Source organism: Platichthys flesus, chromosome 9, assembly GCF_949316205.1.
Source record: "Platichthys flesus chromosome 9, fPlaFle2.1, whole genome shotgun sequence".
Classification (NCBI taxonomy): Eukaryota; Metazoa; Chordata; class Actinopteri; order Pleuronectiformes; family Pleuronectidae; genus Platichthys; species Platichthys flesus.
Genome location: NC_084953.1, coordinates 5,427,519 through 5,447,411, shown reverse-complemented (window position 1 = coordinate 5,447,411; position 19,893 = coordinate 5,427,519). Strand labels below are relative to the sequence as shown.

Below are 19,893 nucleotides of genomic sequence, written 5' to 3'. Positions count from 1 at the left end.
GTTTGATATGAGCCCCGAGAATCACAGCTCCTAAGAAAAGTGGGAGAGAAGTCCTGCTGTGATGAAAGGCTCCGCTTTGACCGTTTGTGTCTTTAGATGCATGAGTTTCATCGGCTGCAATGAAATAAGTTTGAAATCAGGGCAGTTGTAAGAGTGTACTTAGTTTGGTAGAAGCTAATGAGGGAAAAATATCTAATTAGAGGATCAGAAGAAAGTATTAAACACATCAGTACTCATTAAGGTTAAACTGGGCACGACTGATGTTATTTTAAATGTTAACTCTAAAAGAAATTGTATTTAAAAGGCCTTTTTGTTTGTGACTGCTTATAAGAAATTTGAGTGTCCTGCTATTTGAATGCAGCTGTAAATATTAACCAAAATGCGTGATTTACAATTGCTGCCATCTTTAACTGCAATTTACTAAATCCTGTGGATGTACATTATCCATGAAGTATTACTGCACTCTAGATCCATTTTTTTTATTGTGATGTGAACTATGTTTTTAGTACTTTATATGTTGCATACGTTCTGTTTCTGTGTACTTAGATGTTCTGTCTACGTATATGTTTACACAGGGGATCAGAGAGAAATAGCAATAAATAGCAGAATTTACAATAAAGTAGACTTTGACTTGAACTAGGGGATAAAATGATGGACAGTACTTGTGTTTTCATGTAAGTCAAAAGGTCACTGAACTTCGAGGTGTGTAAGGTGACAAATTAAAGTAAAACAAATCGCAACCACTTCCAAATAAGGGCAGGAGTAATGTTGTTGTTTATATCAGAAATAGTGACTTTGTGGAACTTCCCGTCTGACTCATATGTCTCCTGCACCGTCCTCTGAGGGACGAGGTCTGATTGGTGCAGAACACAATGTGCAGACATGCGTGCTCTCTCTCCCGCATCAACGACCTCTCGTCTGATGGAGCATTTTCTTCACTATTCCCTCAAGGCCCCGATTCATTTTCTGACATGTAATTACAGACAGTGCCTGAGGAGCCAGGCTCCTGTGTGTGTGTGTGTGTGTGTGTGTTTCAGAGGCGTCATCGGGGGTCCACAGTTAATCAGCAGGCGACCAGAGGTTTCAGGGATCAGCCCATCTATTCCCTCGCAGCAGAATCAATGCAATCAAAGGCGTTACTTAAACTGAACTCAGATCAGAGCGAGGAGGCCGTGCAGCAGGGAGGAGAGCAGGAGGACACAGAGGAGGACGTGAGGCACCATGGTATATGCTGGTGGAGAGCGGCTGTAACCAGGGACAGATGCGGTAAATAGGATAAAGTCCAGTGTGATAACTGGGAGTCAATTAGAAGTAGAGGTCAGAGCCCAGTGAATGAGGAGTGATAAGGTGGTAGCAGCAAAACAAAAGCAAAAGGAGGGAGACAAACCAAAATAAAAGACGTAGACGCTTTGTGTGGGAGATTTTGAGCTGAGAGGTTATAGTGTTCTTCATTTTCATCAATAACAAAACACAGAGTGAAGGAGTGTCTGTGCTGATTCCAGAGACGTGCAGCAGATCTATCAAAGCCCACTCACCATGTTCAGTGTTCCCCTCAGGCTGAGGATTCACTCGTGATGGTGGGGGGTGCAGTGTGTGACTGACGCACAGAGTCATGCAGTTCACAGGCAGAGGAGCGGTACCTGGTTATTTATCTCCAAATTACAGATGTTGGCTAAACACCACACACAAAGGCTCAGGTAGATGCTACGATTCAAAGATGATCCCTACCAAGCTAGTGTACACACATAGAAGCTTCTAGGTCCCATTGAGATACTTTAGTAAACACAACTCAGACTGGTGTGCGACCAGAAATTAGGTAGTTTGAAAAGAGTGAAAACATTAAATCTCTATAAGTCTCATTACGTACAGTATTTAAAATACTGAAAAAAAACTAACATTTCAGGCATTTAAGAGTGTCAATGAGCATTTTTTCACAATGGAACTTGTTAATATAAGTTTTGCGTTAGTAGTACAGAAACATATTCACTTATTGTGTTGTTTGTATATGTTACGTTTATTTATATGTAAGAACCAAAGCAACACTATGTTTTGTAAAGTGAGGATTATTTTCTAATGATACTAAAGTTATCGTCTCCAGATGACATTCACACACACACACTGCTGCATGCAATTACACACACACACACACACAACCCCCCCCGAGCTCTGAGGATCAATGCAGCTGTTAAAGTTAGCGGAGCTCTCACAGCATCTGACCTTGATTAAACATAATTAGACTTAACCAAGTCCACTAATCTGATGAAATGACGAACAGATTCACCTTGTGATGAATATTAAACACGAGCATCGACTCTGAGCTTTATACGAACACTAATGCAGCTGCTGCACACACACGCACACACACACAAACAAACACACGTACACACACAGATCATTTACAGGCACGAACACACACTTGCACATCCATCCACACGTCCTTAGCTTCTCCCAATCAGACTTATTACCATGAGGAACTTCAAAGGGCCTTTGGATCACATCTTTGAAAATCAAACACAAATTAAACGTAGGAGCTGGTTGGTGCTCACGGCCGTTCATGGAAGGTTTCGTGTTGTGCGGCTGATCTGATCTCCGGAGGTAAAACGTGTTAATGAGAGATTTTAAAATGTGAATCCATGTGAAATCATAGCGAATGTGTGTATGGTCCTGGTTCAGACCTGGTTTTAAGATCTGTCCTGAGATCTGATCACAAGTGGTCAGTGCTACGTTCGTCTGAAGGAACATTTCCTGTGACAACTTGTAACCGGACATCACTTCCCCTCTCAATATTCAAATAAACATGTACGTCATGTATGATCTTGATAATTATAAATTTGAATGACCAGCAGAGAGATGTTCTGTTCCATTTTTTATATAGCTACACTAGTGCAAGCTGAGAACATCCAAAAAACCAAATCACATGATATTTGTATATTTCCGTGATGCAAAGAAGTAATTATGTAAAAGTAGTATGTTGTTTTCTACACTGTGTGCTTTGTCCTTCAGTCTCAACATGCACCGAACACTTCCCAGTTCAGCAAACTGGGCGACAGCAAGGCTCCAAATAGGTGTCTGTGTTTATAGAGTAACACGTGACCCTATACACAACACACACACACTTTTTAAATACCCTGTGTATAATACTGATGAATGGTAAATCATTGTAAATTGTAACTCTCAGCGTGTTCTATTGATACGATGTGAACGAGGCAGCCATCTTGTCTCCTCCCACATCCTCTCTGGCCTTGATCATCGTTATTAGTATGAAAAGCCATTTTCCAAGAGCAACAATGGAGGTTGGCAATAGCAGCTGGAATGTGCAGCATTGAGACCGAGCAACCTTGGGACTGCTAAGAACATGGTGTGTGTGTGTGTGTGTGTGTGTGTGTGTGTGTGTGTGTGTGTGTGTGTGTGTGTGTGTGTGTGTATGTGGCAAAACAAAAACACAACACAAATTACTGTAAATACATCAAAAACTGTTTTCATCATGCTAATATGTGTAAATGTGTACGTATGTGTTATACAAGTGTGTTGTTGTTGACCTACCTGACTCCCTGCCCCCCCCCCCACCCCCGTCCCTGTCTGTGTGTTTTCGCCTTTGTGCCATTGTTTGTCTACATGTGGTTGTGTGGTCTCCCGTCTGTGTGTCTGGGCTGCGACTTACTGCAGATTGCATCAGCCTCGTCCGACCCGTCTGCACACTCCGGCTCTCCGTCACAGCGCCACCTAGCGGGGACACACTGGCCGTTCGTGCAGGCGAAGTCCGTGGTTGCACACGTCTTCTTCGCTGTGGAGAGGAAGAAAAAGGTCAGACATTAAATCTCTTGATATCAATTTGGATTGGTGAAAACAATAATAAGAGGTCAACAACATCTGATCTCTTCAGGATACGGGGTGAAGAACAACATCACAGCAGTGAGTACAGTGGAGACATGTCAAACAATAACAAGAGCAGGTAATTCAAATTGCACTTAAGTCAAGAGCAATTCCCAAGCACCAACTTCAAACCAATTTCCCTCTTCTTATTTAACTGATCCTTCATCGGGGAAGGTTTAGGATGCAGCTGGAGTCTTGGTGATGTGTTCAAGTGCAACTCGGGACAGGAGACACGAGACTGGAGAAAGTCTCTGTCAATGTCTGTTCTTACAAGTTGACTAGTGGACCAGTGCTGTAAGATCGGAGAATAGAGATTTGTGTGTTTCCTATCATCGCTGGGTTTTTGACTCGACAAAGACGCAGCGAGGACGACAAAGTTTCCAAGTTTAGGTTTTCCTGAGGATAATGAAAATGATATTGTGGGTTGGCAATTATACTTAAGAAATATGAATTATTTAACTGTGCAATGATTATTATGATCTGTGGTGTTTGACCGACCAGTGCAGTGACATCTTGAGTAGAGCCTGGTTTTGGTGCATGTGTGTCAGATGTGTGTTGCAGTGACCAGTCTAGCAGCCTTAAACCTCCTCCCTGAAGTGGCTCAGAGACTTTGCTCTGCTTTACCGAACCTGTGATCAAACTTTGAGTACGGCTAAGTCTTCTCAGAGCCGAGTCTGGCTCTGTGTAACCTTCTTCTGATACCTCAAAGACCCAGAGGGTTTTGTGCAGTCACTTTCTCTGAGGGGGAAGATTGACTCACTTGAGTGTGTCATGGAGAGAGGGCAACAAAAAACTAAAAGTAAAAATCCCTCTCGTTGACAGTGAGAGCCACGGAACAAGAGAAAGCACTCGCTGGGTGTGTACGCTATAGCCTGACTCGCCATGATGAAATATACAGTGAGGGAGGGAGGCTGACAAATGGAAATAAACAGAGTGTGTGTCTGTGCAGTGTGTGTGTTGTTAGTGTTGGGGGTTTTCTCCTGACCAGCGATGAGAGTAACTGTGACGGCTGCTGTTCCACTTCCTTCATGTGAGACTAGTTTCCCTCGACCCTTAGTTCAGCTGAATATGTAGGTTAGCAGAGCGCTGGGGGAAATCACTGCACAATGGCACAGTGTGGAAGACGTGCAGTAAATCAATCAAATGTGACATTCTGATGTTTTGACGATAAAATATTGCATCACATGCCGTTTGCTTTATTTCGCGAGGTTTCACTCTTCTGAACCTCAGGGCTGCTGTGTGGGCTCATTATTTTTACACTCAAGCAATTAACACTTGAAGAAACTACTTGATGCTTTGGGAAATCAGCTCAATTGCCTCCTGTCTATGAGAGAGAGAAGTTTAGCACATCTCAAATTATGAGAAAGCGGTAACCAATCCACCAAGCAACACATCGAAAATGGATTATCCTTTATACCAAAGTACTAAAAGAATGTGTTACTTCAAAGTAATGAGTCCAATCAAAGTGGGAGATAGGGAGCAAATCAGAGTTTTCCCCACAATGTCAAACTATTCTTTTAACTTACACATGCACGTTTATGAACAGTTTGCACTTTGTTCATAATTTTAAAACTAAAAGAATCAAACAGTGGATGATGTTTTGATGAAGGCCCCCCCCAGACCCCTCTTGCCTAAAAGTCCCTTGAAACCCTTTTGCTTTAACAAGAACGATATCACATCCCATTGGTTACAAATACGGAAAAACACAAGGAACTGTTCCGACCCTGGAATGAGTCTGTTTCCTTCACAGTCATATTCTGCTTAGCAGAGGGAAAGCTAGCCTTCTTATTAACTTGGTGTTTATGTGTGTATCCTCGGATGCCCCGTGGTGTGTGTGGTACACGAGACAGTGTAATGACTTATGGCACGAGAGGGAGCCATAATAATGAAGGACATGATAGGAGAACTGACAGCATCTCAGCTGCGGGGGGGCGGCGCTCTCGTCATGTTTATCTAAATTTATTGTACGGATGATAATCTACAGCAGGTCCAGGAACAGAGAGACACCAGCACAGAGAGTTTATCCTGAGAGGAAAGACAAAAGAAAAAAAAGGAGAGCGGTGGAATTGAAGAAGGTGTAGGTGTGGGATAAATGAGAAGGCCGTCCCGAGGGATTACAGAGGAGACAGGGCCGGAGACAAAGGTAAATAGAAAGAGGGAAGAGAACATGGAGCGGGGCTCAGAGACGAGAGCGAGGCAGGAAAGAGGCTGTCGAGCTGGAGTCTAGTGCAATGACATCAGTCTTCACAAAGAGCCCGATAAATCCTCTTCCTTCCTCCCAGCATGTTAACATAAATCCCATCTCTCCCCGTCCAGCCTCCCAGTTTCTCATCTTTCCCTCCATCTCCATCTCCAGCCTGATAACACAGCCGACCGCAGCCACACACAGAGAAATAAAGAATTCACTGTGGAGCACAATAATAAAACTGACGAATCAAATCTATAATCATAGGATTTCATACCATTCAAATACAATGTAAGTGCATTAAAGAAATAAAAGCACGTTATTTCTGCATAGTTGATTCAATAGAATATTTTTTCATATCGGGTTATTTGCATATCAGCAAATATGAATGCAACAAGATATCTCGGTTAGAGGCCAATAACAGCCGTGAGAACTTAGAAATACATTTATGAGAGTGACTTATTTGAAAAAGTCATTTTGAGTAATGAATGAATAGTAAGTGGTGATTTTAAGCAATAAACCTTCCCCTCACGTGGACATAGAGCCCGAGATATTAGTAAGAAAACGGTCCCTGTAATGAAATCAGACTTCATATAGAAACTTATTCCTCTGCTGCAACAGGAACAATAACTGCCGCCAGGAAAAAAAATGGTTTAATATTAAGAAAACAGTTACAGAAAGAAAGAGAAGATAAATACAGGTTATATAAAATACAGATTAAATCAAAAATATTCCACAGCACGGATCCACAGAGGGAGGACAAATAAATAGAGGCCATATATTTAAAGGGTATGTGGAAAATCAGAGGCTTATGTTAAAATGAATGCATCAAGAATTTGCAAAAACACACACACACACAAACACACAAACATTTTCCCATGGAACATTTTTCAAGAACTGCTGATGCACAAACAAACGGCTGCTTACATTTACATTCTGATGCACAGAGACGTGTCATATGAGTGTCATCCATATGGAACAGCCCAGACCCGCCTTATGAGGTGGAGAGAGTGATTGTAGAGGAGACAAACAATAAGCAACCACACACACACACACACACACACAGACACACACCTTTCCTCACAGAGTCATTTTATTCCAGTCCTCTATCCCCTGATAGAAAAAGTGATTAATATTCATGTGGAACAGCACAAAGAGCAGCAGAGCTCTCTCTTCCTCACAAACAGGTTTTAGCCATATTCTCAACTCATCACTAACTTTGAACAAAGTGTAAATTCTCATGAATCAGCATCAGCTTCACCTTAAACAGGGATTTCATAGGTTAACTTCTCACAGAATGAGTTATATATCCTACAGCAATGTACTTGTATTTCCAGATGTAACTTGTGAATGAAATAATCACAATATCGACACGTGTATATGGGGATACTGCGAAAGCCCTACTTTAGATTATCTCTTTGATCTCCACAGGAATATCATCTTTTATAGGGGTCATGCTGGGCCAAACCTTTAAATCCATTTAATCATATTAGTGCATATTAGTGGAGTCCTATTACAGCTTCGTGACCACGTGGGCGGAGCCAGGAGACACGTTCAGGACTAAACGTGCTGCTGCTCGTCCACGTCTTCTAGAGACACACTGTGTTAATCTTCCACTGCCATTCAACTGGGTGTCACGCTCTGGGTACCACCGTGATCAATAAGATGACCTACTGATGTTCATATGGTGTCCGACCCGCCCACACAAACACACAAACAAACACAAACACACACCTCTTAGGATTCTTCCCCACATTCTCCTGATAACATGATTTCAGATGCTTTGTTTGACCTGGGAACAGATGAAGGTCAATGCCTTCTTCCAATCCATTTTATTTACACACTGCATTACACAAACACACACACACACCTACACAGACACAGAATAAAGGTGGAAAGGAATTCAAACATCCAGCAGCACAATAATCACTAAAAGAACAGTGTCACCTTTAATTAGGATCTGTTTACTGCAGCGCCTGAGAGGCTGATTTGAGAATAAAAACTACTTTAAACCGACAAATAAATTATTTACCACTCAACATAGACAGAAGAAAACAAAACTTGTATTCACAGATCACTGGATCTGACCCTGAACAATCCGTTTGCATTTAAATTCAATTTTTCTTCTTGCCGTTTTATTTGGTCCTGGAGTGTTTATTGGCTCCACAAAGCAAGTGGACGTGAGCACAGATTTACGATATATATCAGTTTATGTTTTCAACTTTTTTTGACAGCCGATATGGTCGTTTATAAAATCGCAAATTCAAGGTGGCGTTGTTCCATTTCCTTTTTCCTCTTGCTCAATGACCAATCAATGACCTTTTTGCACTTTCGCCTTTCTGCTGAAGCTGTGTGGGAATCAGTTTTCAAAGCCACAACTACCAACACAGCAGGACTAATAGGAATAATTATCGGAAGACTTTTATTTGCAGTACTTCTCGTATCATTGGGAAAATGACATGAAAGGAAAGTCTAAATTTCACTGTATGAGGAGCAGGATTAGTGTTTACTTGTTTAAATCTTTTTCAAAACAGTGCAAATAGGTACATTGGATCTAAAACTGTGAAATCCAAGAATAAAGAGATGACAGAGCAAGCAATGGAATTTAAAATGAGAGAGGGAATGGAGAGAGTGAGAGTACGGGAGTAGGAGGAGTGTAAATGGATGGTCTTCCACATTGTTGTGATCGGCCTCAGAGCTGAAGAAAGAAGCGTGTCAGTGGAGGGAGCGAGGCCGTTAATCAACCACAGCTACGAGGAAGCAGAGGAACCGAACACGACCTGTACAGTGAGCAAGAACCAGGGAGAGAGGGCTGGAGTCAAGTACACCAGTATCATACTGGTCCTCTGAGGAGATTAAAAGCCTGTCCAGTAAAGAGACACAGAGCGAAACTTTGATGAAAGGTCCAGAATACAGAACGAGGATTAGTAGAAGTATCTCCATTGCTATGCTATCTCTGCACATTGTTAGTAGGCAGCATGTACACTTTTATAATTATTGGTATTATTATTAATATAATCATCAGTTTGCTATCACCAATATTCTTTGCACTCCAGCATCACGACTTCCTCTTGAGCTGATTTCTCTGATACTTTATCGTCTATTTGACTTGAATATACAAAGTTGCATGTTGCATGATGCATGTTGCTGTATTGATGACCACATTAAACCAGAAATCAAGACCATAAAGTCAATATGAAAATATTTACAGATGTTATTTTTAAGTATTTTTACCATATTGGCTTCACTTTTTGAACCTAGAGTGTAAGTCCATTTTTATACGGTCTATAATATGAAAGCATGCTTGCTTACAGGTATTGTGTGTGTGTGTGTGTGTGTGTGTGTGTGTGTGTGTGTGTGTGTGTGTGTGTGTGTGTGTGTGTGTGTGTGTGTGTGTGTGTGTGTTTGTGTTGTGAGAGTCAGATGCAACACTACAAAAGCAGGAGATGTGAAGGGGAACTCGCAGTCTTGCCATCCAGACAGCTGCCCAGATCAAATACACATGTTTTGCTCCTCACGGCAAAATCAAACACCACCTCCCAGTTCAAAGCAGCTTGTTAGCATTTAATGACCCCCCCCCCGCCCCACGCCCTCCTCTCTCTGGACACAGGGGTGTCTGGCCTAAGAGGAAAGATGGAGACTCCAGATATATGTTTTTTCAGACAACAACACGAGTGAATCATTAAAGGGCTGAGATCTGGTTGACAGTTGCATCGTGTGGATTCACCCGAGGCTCAACGCGTCGAAGATGAAAGGAAAACTTTGTGAAAACCTCGATCCTGAAAACTTTCAACAACAGTAAATTGATCCAGAAAGCTGCTTCCTCCAAGAATCTAAATGAGAAGCTTCAACATGGTCATTGGTACAGTAAGTGGGCTGTATTTATGTAGCTCTCATTAAATTCACATGCAGATTCAAACAGTGCATCTATGGGTAGCACTTTGTCCGTCATACATCACTTAGACAGCTGTGGGGGGTGAACTGGGTTCCAACACTTGGAGCTGGGGATCAAACTACCGACCAGTGTACAATATGTATTTTTGTCTATATTCTCCATTTTTCTTGCACATTCTCAACTGCTGTAACAACACAATTTCTCTCCAGCACCAGTAAAGTGAAATCCTTCACATTCCAAACACTTGCGAGCAGGTGCAGCCACGTTTAGAGAAATAAATACTCTTATTTGACAAATTAAAAATTGTGCATAATTAAAGAAATACAGCAAATAAAGCAGCAGTCATAAACAGATTTCAAAAGGCCCAATTCAAGCTTTGACATGTGGTCAGTTAGTGCTTTATGTTATTCGAGTTATTCTTCCTTCTTCTCTGTGTTTGTGTGTGTGTGTTTTGGTAAACATCTGTTTACTCATTTTAAGCAGACATCACTTTCTCTTTCTTCTGAACGTTGTTCTAGAAAAGTGAGGAGCATCTGTGTGATCCACTTTGCAGTGATGGGTATAAACACAGAGAGAAGAGAAGCTGTGGTGCCGAATAATAAGAACCGTTTTCAATTATTTCACTATTAACATTCAAGCCACTGTTAAAAACAGCCTCAACACAAAGAACAAATACACACACCTAAAGAATTAGCACAATGAAACACACACAAACCCGCTGTTCATCCTGCAGCCTGCTCTCTCCTGTTTGCTGTCACGCTGGCAACATAAATTAATGTCACGCCCATAAAGTCAACTATGTTCTGCTTGTTCAAATATTAGTCAAACCATCAGTTAATTCATGTGTGTCCAAGTACAAGTTTCCTATTTGACATATGAGCCGAGCAGAGTAGTGCCCCAGAGAAGCTGAGAAGAGGAGGAGAAAAGAGCATGGAAAGAGCAAGGGGAAAAGAGAAGGGGAGGATCAATGAGAAGAGCAAGAAAGTGAAGAAAAGCAAACAGAAGAAGATGGGCCAAAAAGAGGAAGCGGAGAGGAGAGGAAGAAGAAGAAGAAGATGATGAAAAAGAAGAAGATGATAAGATAGAGGAAGAACAGGATGACAAAGAAGAAGAGCAAGATGAAGAAGAAGAAGTAGCAGCAACAGCAGCAGAACAAGAGCCAGGTACAAAAAGAGCAGATAGAGGACATGAAGCAGATGAAGAAGACGAAGAAGAAGAAAAAGACGATGAAGAAGAAAAAGACAGTGAAGAATCAGAAACAAATGCAATATGATCAAGGACGTTTCTAGTTCGTAAATAAAAGTGTCTTTGTTTTATTCTCCATCCATGTTGAAGTTCTATCGCTCTCTTTATCACACCTCTTTCTTCTGAAACTCAGAACTCTGATCTCATCAGTGTGAACTGCTCCGTCATCACACACTTCAAAACTTCCCTTTAAAATGTTACAAATACAAATCACTTATCCTCTTTCAACACAATCAGTCTTTGACGCCTCATAATCTTTCAAACTAATACTTCCTTCCTTTCTTTTCGTTCTTCTCTCTTCTCCGGACGTCGTGTGGCCGACGGCTTTCAGCGACGTCCCAAGACAAACGCACCTGAGTGTGCTTGTTGTGGCGAGGGTCAGTGGGGGGGTCTAATCAGAGAGCAGTCGCCTTGCACTTCAGACTGCTAATTAAGCTGCAGCACAAAGGGGGGGGGGGGGGGCACGAGCGCACACTGACAGACGCAGGCTGGGTTTTTGTTTTGACAACATGAAGCCGATCAGTTCTTTTAAATGATGGAGTCACACACACAAAGAGGCATTTCAGTGCAGGTCGTAACATTAGAGTTTGGAAATCAGTCTATATCGATAATTATCACAGAAAAGGTAACATTTATTGTTAAAGGTAGATTTTTGCTGCTGGGTGAAGGTTGTGGTTTCAAACTCATCTTTATGAGGAAGGAAATATGTGCTCACACAGACCTAAACCTCATAAACAGTTCTATGTAAATACTCAAGCTCATATCAGATTATATCTTTAAAAAATCTCTCGTCTAGAAATGTCTTTAACCCTCAGGAGTCCTGGGATGTTTGTAAATGTTTTTCCTTTGGCCACTTTCAAAATGTTCACCATGTCATCGATTGATATCTTCTTTTTCAACACTACAGTGCACATATGATAAGAGAAGTCATTTTTCACCATTTCTCTTTAAGTCTGTGACGTCTTGGATCCGTCACATGATTTGATCAGTACCGGTCCCTCAGCAGTGAGTTGGACTGTATCAATGAGGTCATTACAGATGTGGACCCAAGACCTATTTGTCAGAATCAGTGTAGACAAAAGAGGAGGCAACACAAAGGAACGCAAAGTGTGTTGTACAAGGTGTGCACTGTATGTGTGTGTGTGTCTGTGATGGCATTTTTACAAGATGTCTGGAGACTATGAGGTCATATCATTTTGCTTCAGCACCTCTCATTAGAAATGACACATGCACAGAGATCTCTCTGTTCCGACACTATCTACTGAAACCCCCCCGTCCAATAAGAGCCCATCTGGGTGACATCCGGCTCTCAGATTTGCATTGATTTATTAAACACTCTGATAGTGATACTGGCGCTCACACACACACACACACGCACACAGACACACACTTCATCCCCTCCCCCATGTCCCACCCCGATGTCCAGTCTCATCACACTATCAGACGCTCACTTTCCTAGACAGGGTCATCGTTTTAATGATATCTGCTATCAATCCTTTAGCCCCCCACCCCCAACACACACACACACACACAAACACACACACTTAAGAGAATCAGAAAGAGTTTAGGTGGTGAGTCGTCGACTGCATAATTATTAATATATCGTTTTTGATTTTATTGAACTCAGTAGCACAAGTTCTGTTTTTTTAGCATAAATGATTCAGCGGCTCCTGGAAACAGTAAAAAATATATATTAACAGGTAGTCTTTCTTTTCACCACTTCATTTAATTTTTATTTTATCCTCTATTTTAAGTGTTCTACCTTCAGACACTCAGACACACACACACACAAGTGGACATCTCACTGACTCACACTCTCACTCGCACACATATTGTGGCATAAGTGTCCCAGCAGGGTCATAAAGCCAGTGTTATGTGCTGGGGGAGGGGAGGTACAGTAGTATATGAAACCTTGGTTAGACCAACCTCTTTGTTGCTGGCAGACACACACAAACACGGACACACACAATCCCACATTGTGCACAATTGTACGTGGTGTGTGTACAGAGAAATGTCTTCATGAAACAAAGCAGGACGAGATGGTGATAGTAAACCGAGCTTCCTAAACCATTCATCATAATCCATTTATTTGTGAAATGTATCATCATTTTTAATGAAATCTAAGTCCCAATAACCACGATGATCATATTTAATATTCATTTGAAAAGAGAAAAAAAACAAGTGGTTATAATACGTTTCTTCTATACCGCCTCAATCGAAGGGAAAAATAAAAAGTCATAAACTCCGTCCTATAATTACTTTTCTCTCGACTGACTGACCCCCCCCTCTTACTAGCAAAAACACCGTTCCCGCTGGCTGTATGAATCGACGCTCGCTGTGAGCCTCGTAATTCCACCCCCCCCCCCCTCGTCGTCCTGCACTTCCACGATCGCCACCATTCAAGTCCCCGAACCCCACACATGGCTTGCACTGCTGGCCGGGACCCACAGGACAAATTGCTTCTGGGCTTATTATTAAAAAAAAAAACAGACAAAAAATCAACAGCCACTGGAGGGAGTGGCAGCGGGGAGGGGGTGGTGGGGTGGTGGGGGGCAGGGGCGTTCCAACAAAGCCTGCCGAGCATCCCCGGACAAAAGAGAGGGACAGATTTCTCCCGCTGCTGACAAGCTAAAAGAACTCATTTCAATCACAAATTGCCGCCTGGAAGCAACAAAGAGGGGGGGGGGGGGGGGGGGGTCACCTGGAGTTACAGCAGGCGTGTGTGAAGTTTCTGCATACTTAATTCTTTTGGGTTTAAAGGGAAGCAGAGGAGAGGGGAGCTAATATTTGCCGATGTGACAAAGACAGGAATAAATATCCCGACCTGCTTGATTAACGTTGCTCGGAGCGTCCAGCAGCAAACGGTGGAATGTGATTCTTTTTTTTGGGGGGGGGGGGGTAACACGCTGACCCCACCTCTCTCTGTGTTCTGCTCCCAGCAAAACAAAAACACTGTACACAAGCTCCCGTCTTTTGTCTTTCCCTGCCACGCTCATTCGTTCCAGGCTCCTTATCCACTGCTCCTCGCCGCCCTGCCCCTCCCGCCACTGTCGCTCGCTCACTACTCCGAAGCTCCCTCGCTCGCTCTCTTCCTCCCGCCCCCTTTTTATATACCCTTTGGCAAGCAGCCAGTTTGTACCTTCCTTTGTCTGCTTTCTTTGTGATCGCTGATTAGAGAAATAAATAATAATAAAAACACCTACTGGCGTGAGGTCGTAATGAATCCCCAACCCCACTGGGGGGGGAGCGTCAACGTGACATCTGAGTTTGAAGCTACAATAGGATAGCTAATCATTTTGTGTGTGCAATTGATAGTGAGTTTTGAAAATAATAAAGATGTCAAGTTTAAGGAAAAGAGAAACATCCCTATATGAATATTTTCATTTAAAAATGTCGCCAACTGCAATTCCAGGCTGTTTTTGTACAGTTTCCTCTTTTGAATGATAATCATCCATCATCATCTCTACTGTTTGTCCTTGGAGCGTCATATGGGGGATGGATCAAATCCCAGCTGACATCGGGTGGAGACACTGACAGGTCATCAGCATATGTCAGAGCTGACATGCAGAGAAAAACAACCACGGAGACACGATTCCAGTCGCACCTACAGGAAAATAACAGTCTCCGATTGACCTGAGCTGCTTGTCTGTGGACGGCGGGAGGAAGTCGGCGCCTACACAGACACAAAGGTAAAGTGCAAACTCCACAGATAGGCCCTGGTCGTCAATCCTAGACCGAGCTAGCCACAGCAACAACACGCTAGCCAATAATCAAGACGCTGGAATAACAGAATGCCGTTTAAAATTATTTTACAGATGCTTACTTCTTTGTCTTGACCAAAAAAGTCTTATTCATCCCTTGGCAGCCCTTTGTAAATGGAGGTATTAAGTCGAGACGTCTTTTTCATGCTAGATTTTGTACGATGTATATTAAAAACTACAACAGAGCGAGATTAACTGTCAAACTAAACAGGAAAACTACTGGTTTCATTAAGACTCTGCTTTATTTCAGTATTAGCCTCATGTTCTAATCCCCTCTGCTGCCTTTCTATCCCCAGGAATCAGCTTTAAAAAACAGAGAAGTCCACTATTGGAAATAATCGATGCAAAACTAAAAATTAAAAGTACCAACCATGACTTTTTGTTTGAGAAAACACAATATTATTTTATCAAAAATGTCAGAGAGGCATGAAAACAAAGTTTAAACAAAAAAACTGATTTCCATTGGCATGTATCACAAAATGATTCCAGCATCACACAGAAGTTAAGTACTTATACATAAATGGGGGCAAATTGTTAATTGGAATCACTCAAGGGTCAGAAAAGTCCACATCTCCTCCACGACACGGTCAGAGGTGCTTTGGTCAGTTCTGTGACTCCCGGCTTCTTCCCCCCCGACGTCTACAGCAGGTTTACACTGTCAAAGTAATGATGTGTTCCCACAGCTAATCCCTTTAAGTCCTATATGTCCCATCATCTTCAGCTTCATGAATGAAATTACACAATGACTAAGCTCTTTTCATTGGCCCGCAAAGCTGCTTGATTTGGGAACATTAGGAGGGAAGAAAGACGGGAATGTGAAGGGAATCAGTTGACACAGCCTTTGTTGAGGCTTATGAATCATCACACTGTGTAATCTGCCCAAATGAGCTCGTCTGCTCTCTGTAATCTCATGATGCCTCAACTTTGATTAGAGCGGATGCTGGGAGGGGTCCCTGCTAACTTAATTCACATTACGACATGTTAGGATTTCACCTTTCAAATGATGCATTACTGTGGCAGCATGTTGTTAAAATGCTAATTATTCAATGTCACAAACTTTTAATTGGGAAAGCTTGAGTCCAGAGAGCAGAGCAGGGATTGGTCTTGGTGCCAGACAGAATAATTTAAGTCCATACATATTGCTATCATTTCAACTGAAGTCTTTCCTGAAGGAAATTATGATTCAATCTGTTTTAATAGCGTCAAATAACTAAGTGACTGATAAGAAGAGAAACATTGAGGTTTTGAACACGCCTCTTAGCTTGGTCCAGGACCCATACATTAACACGGAGGAGGGAGGTTTAATCCATGAAGGTAAAATCTGTTTAAATTGACAAATAACTAGATGAGTTAACGTTTGTAGGTCCCACCCAATGTGAAGTGGTGTCAAATTGATACGATCAACAAAAATAAACTTTACACTATGTACGACAGCTTCTTTTTATTGTAGCCAACTGTTTTCTCTACCTTTCAAATAAGAAATCAAACTGTGAAGTTCAGATTCTGGACAAATACATGTGCACATGGCAGGTTGCTTATTTTGGTCCTGTGTGTATCTGCAGATGCAACACACCTCAATCATCTGAAACATAAGAGACTTTGTTTTTATCCAACGTGATTTAAATTAACTGTTTTCCTGTATGTTTACAAGATTTTTAATGAATTCACCAGGCATTTAGAAATTAAACACTCCTCTGCTGTGTCCGCCATTTCTTCTAAACCACAAAAACCAAAACCAGTTTGGGCAAAACAAACCAAAGAGGATCAGGATGTCCTGGTCCGAAGTGACCTGGAGTTACCTCTCACTTTGTCGTTCTTTTTAATCATCGTGGGTATCAGGGGCACGTCTGTGGAATAACAGCTCTCCCACTTCCTCCTGCTGCATGCTTCCCAGTCACCTAGGTGTATCCACGGATACCCCGGGCCGCCGGAATACAAATACAACCAAGACACTTGCCTCTCAGTGCTGCGACCACACACACACACACAAAACACACACACACACACACACCATGTCCTCTCTCCTGCTCCACTGTCTCCCCACAACATCCCCCTTCATTAACCGTTTTCCTGTTTCAACAGACGGTCACAAGGGACATTTGGTTCTGTTTGATAAAAAGAAGAAGTGAAGACTTTCGTTTGCTTTTCAAAGTGTTATAATTAAATGTGGGAGTCATTATGAATCATGATTTCTGATTGCTGCCATCAACTTGTTTCCCTCGTCTTGAATACATTGACACTGAGGGTTGATGTTTTGACATATTTCTACAAGCTGCTTTGATTTCATGGAGATATCAGCATTTATATCTCCACTAAGGATTACTTTCTTTCCTGTAAATTAATATCTGTCTTGCAGAAACCTTCTAAATCCAAGAATCACAGGAAACTAACATTAACTTTACTCACTATCAAAACATATTGGTCAAATTTCAAACAAACATAAATACAACATAGATAAAAAAAATGCATTTACCTATGGGTTCCAAACCTGAGCACTTTGTATTTGGTGGTGGTTATAGTTAAAACACTATTTATGTTGCCCAAGATTAAAATACATGTAACTCAAACGTCCCATGCAGATTGACCTTGTATAATGGCTGAGACAGAATGAAGATTATGACCATCTTTCTTTAGTGATGCTCTGAGAAAAGCACATTTCACAAAACTGCTGAATGTAAAATCCATCATCGCTGACATCTCAGCCAGTATTTCACATAATGAAGCAATTTGCATAAAGTATGAATCCAGTGTTCTTTCACGCTTTGTCTGGCTTTCACTTTCAATTTGGTCGCATTGAGATTCTAGAAGTCGCTGTAAACCGCTCGTTGAACCTCCAGCACATTGTATCTCTCGTTCTGAGTAGAAACACTTTGCATCCTTCATTGTTAAGTGCTGCCAATCAAAACACACATTCTGTGACTGAACTCTCACATGGAGGTTCTGACCCTGACAGGGGCATCAACCTGCAGATGGGATGTGACTGAACCATTTTAACCAGTCTGTTTGATGGCTAGGAGGTCAATGTCACTCCCACTGCTTGGGGATGACCATCGCTGTAGTGGTCCTTTTCTAAGGCTTACCAGAAACTGTGGTGCATCACGGCCTGTAGGACGTTTGAATGTCACCGCCTGTGGTGTCTGCATGGTTGTCCCTGCAATAACTGGAATGAGGCCAGTTCATGGCAAACCCATGAATGCATCAGCTTAAATTGGTTTACGTTTAAACTTTTTTCCCAAATTCTCGTTTCATATTTCTCAACAAATGGGAAAAGGGCTGGAAGAGAATTTCCAGGAATCTGATTTCTCTGGATGAATCACTTTTACCCGTGTAACTGTCTGATTTTTGGTGTGCATGTTGTTCGCTTCAGGTTGGAGTGGGCGTTGGGGGGGGGGGGGCTACCCTTTGATTGCTTTGAAAAACTCCCGGGAGGCCTGATGAAAGGACCCCAGCAGCTGCTCCTGGCCACACACCACAATGGCGGAATGGTCGCTGGCCGAAAGCAGCGAAAAAGTGATGCCAGCAGGGCGGAGGGCGAAGGGCAGAGGGTGGGCGCTGGTTGGTGGTCAGAGATTTGGAGACGGCAGTGTGCGGGCACGGCTTTCAGGTTGCACAGAACAAAGCCATCCTCTTCATAGGCATCCAGAGATGCAAATTGCTCAAAGTTTGGCTTCCAGCGAAACAAAATGGAAAACGCTGGCTCCTTGGCTGGAACTGTCGGTAACGCCCCCGTCCTCCGTCCTCTTTCACTGTTTGCAACTGGCAGTGCTTAGTTGAACAGCAAGGTGAGCACACATTTGAAACACACACTGGGCATGTGCGTCCACAGCAACACTCTCACACGTCCCTCCAGGCCCAGCTTTCATTCCACTGACTGTTTTTTGATCCAATATCCCACAGGGAGTCTTGCAATGGGCCCATTTTTTTAAATTAGGGTAGGCAACAGCCATCAAAGTCAACTCAGCCCGAGGGGCATCGAGAGCTGATCAGCCTCATCCCAGCCCCCGACAGGTGAGGCAGGTGTGTGTCTGTTTGTTGGAAAGAGAGACAAAGAAAGCCTAGGTGTGTGTGAGTGCCACTGTTCCGGCCATTTAAGGGTTCAAACGGAGACAATGATGTTCAACATTATTAGTCTCAGACCGTACATTGCTGCAGCAGCTAAATCCAACTCGTCCACCTTTGCAAACAAGACTGGAACAGGAAGCTGCAAAATGCAAAGTTTTATTTTGACTGCGTAATCTCTTTACATCACTGGAAAAGAACAGTAGGCAGGTGACTCCCCCTTTTGGAGTGCTATTAGTCGTCCATTTAACAGTTACATAAAAGTCAGGGATATTACAGGAAGTTCGCATCCCTGATCTTGTTGGTAAAAAAAAGACAAACCCAAGCTCAGATGCAGTAGAGACCTCATACTTCGAGATAAGAATTAATTTATCTGCCACATCACTTGTGGTTGCAATAAACATTTCTTATCAGTTTTCCGTTAAGTCAGGAAAAATACAACTGTTCTGAGAACAGTGTAGAACCAAAGTGAGGAAAAGGCAACGGTGGGACTCAGGTGTGAAATTAGAAACAATCTTCTAACTTGTCTGCTGAATGTCATTGATACGTGGGATCCATCTATCATTTACAGAAACCAGTCACAGATGTTCTACTGGTTGATGCTGTAATGTACGATTGTTCCTTGAACCCCTCACAAGTTTTTACCAAGGTGGAACTGAGTGATTTTATCTACCTCGGTACGCTTCGTACACAATGCATGTGAACAGCTGTAAGGCACAGACAGATGTTTTAGGATGTTGCTGTTGTTTCCACTGTGACTTAAAATTACCATAATAAAGACATTACACCTTGCACTATTTCCTTGTGAAATGGAGCTCAGCTTTCTTCCCCCCCGAAATGACTTCTCCTTGCCGCAGGTTTCCACGAGTTTGACA

General features: G+C 42.4%; 1 protein-coding gene across 4 annotated transcripts in view; it reads right to left on the bottom strand.

Annotated features, from left to right (window-relative positions):
• The window catches only part of lrp8 (low density lipoprotein receptor-related protein 8, apolipoprotein e receptor), a 143,309-nt gene that overhangs the window by 64,291 nt on the left and 59,125 nt on the right, over nucleotides 1–19,893 (bottom strand). For all 4 annotated transcript variants that reach the window (XM_062395962.1, XM_062395963.1, XM_062395960.1 and 1 more), the window contains exon 3: nucleotides 3,662–3,784. In XM_062395962.1, coding sequence (XP_062251946.1) covers nucleotides 3,662–3,784 — 123 coding nt within the window. The remainder of the gene's footprint in view (nucleotides 1–3,661; nucleotides 3,785–19,893) is intronic.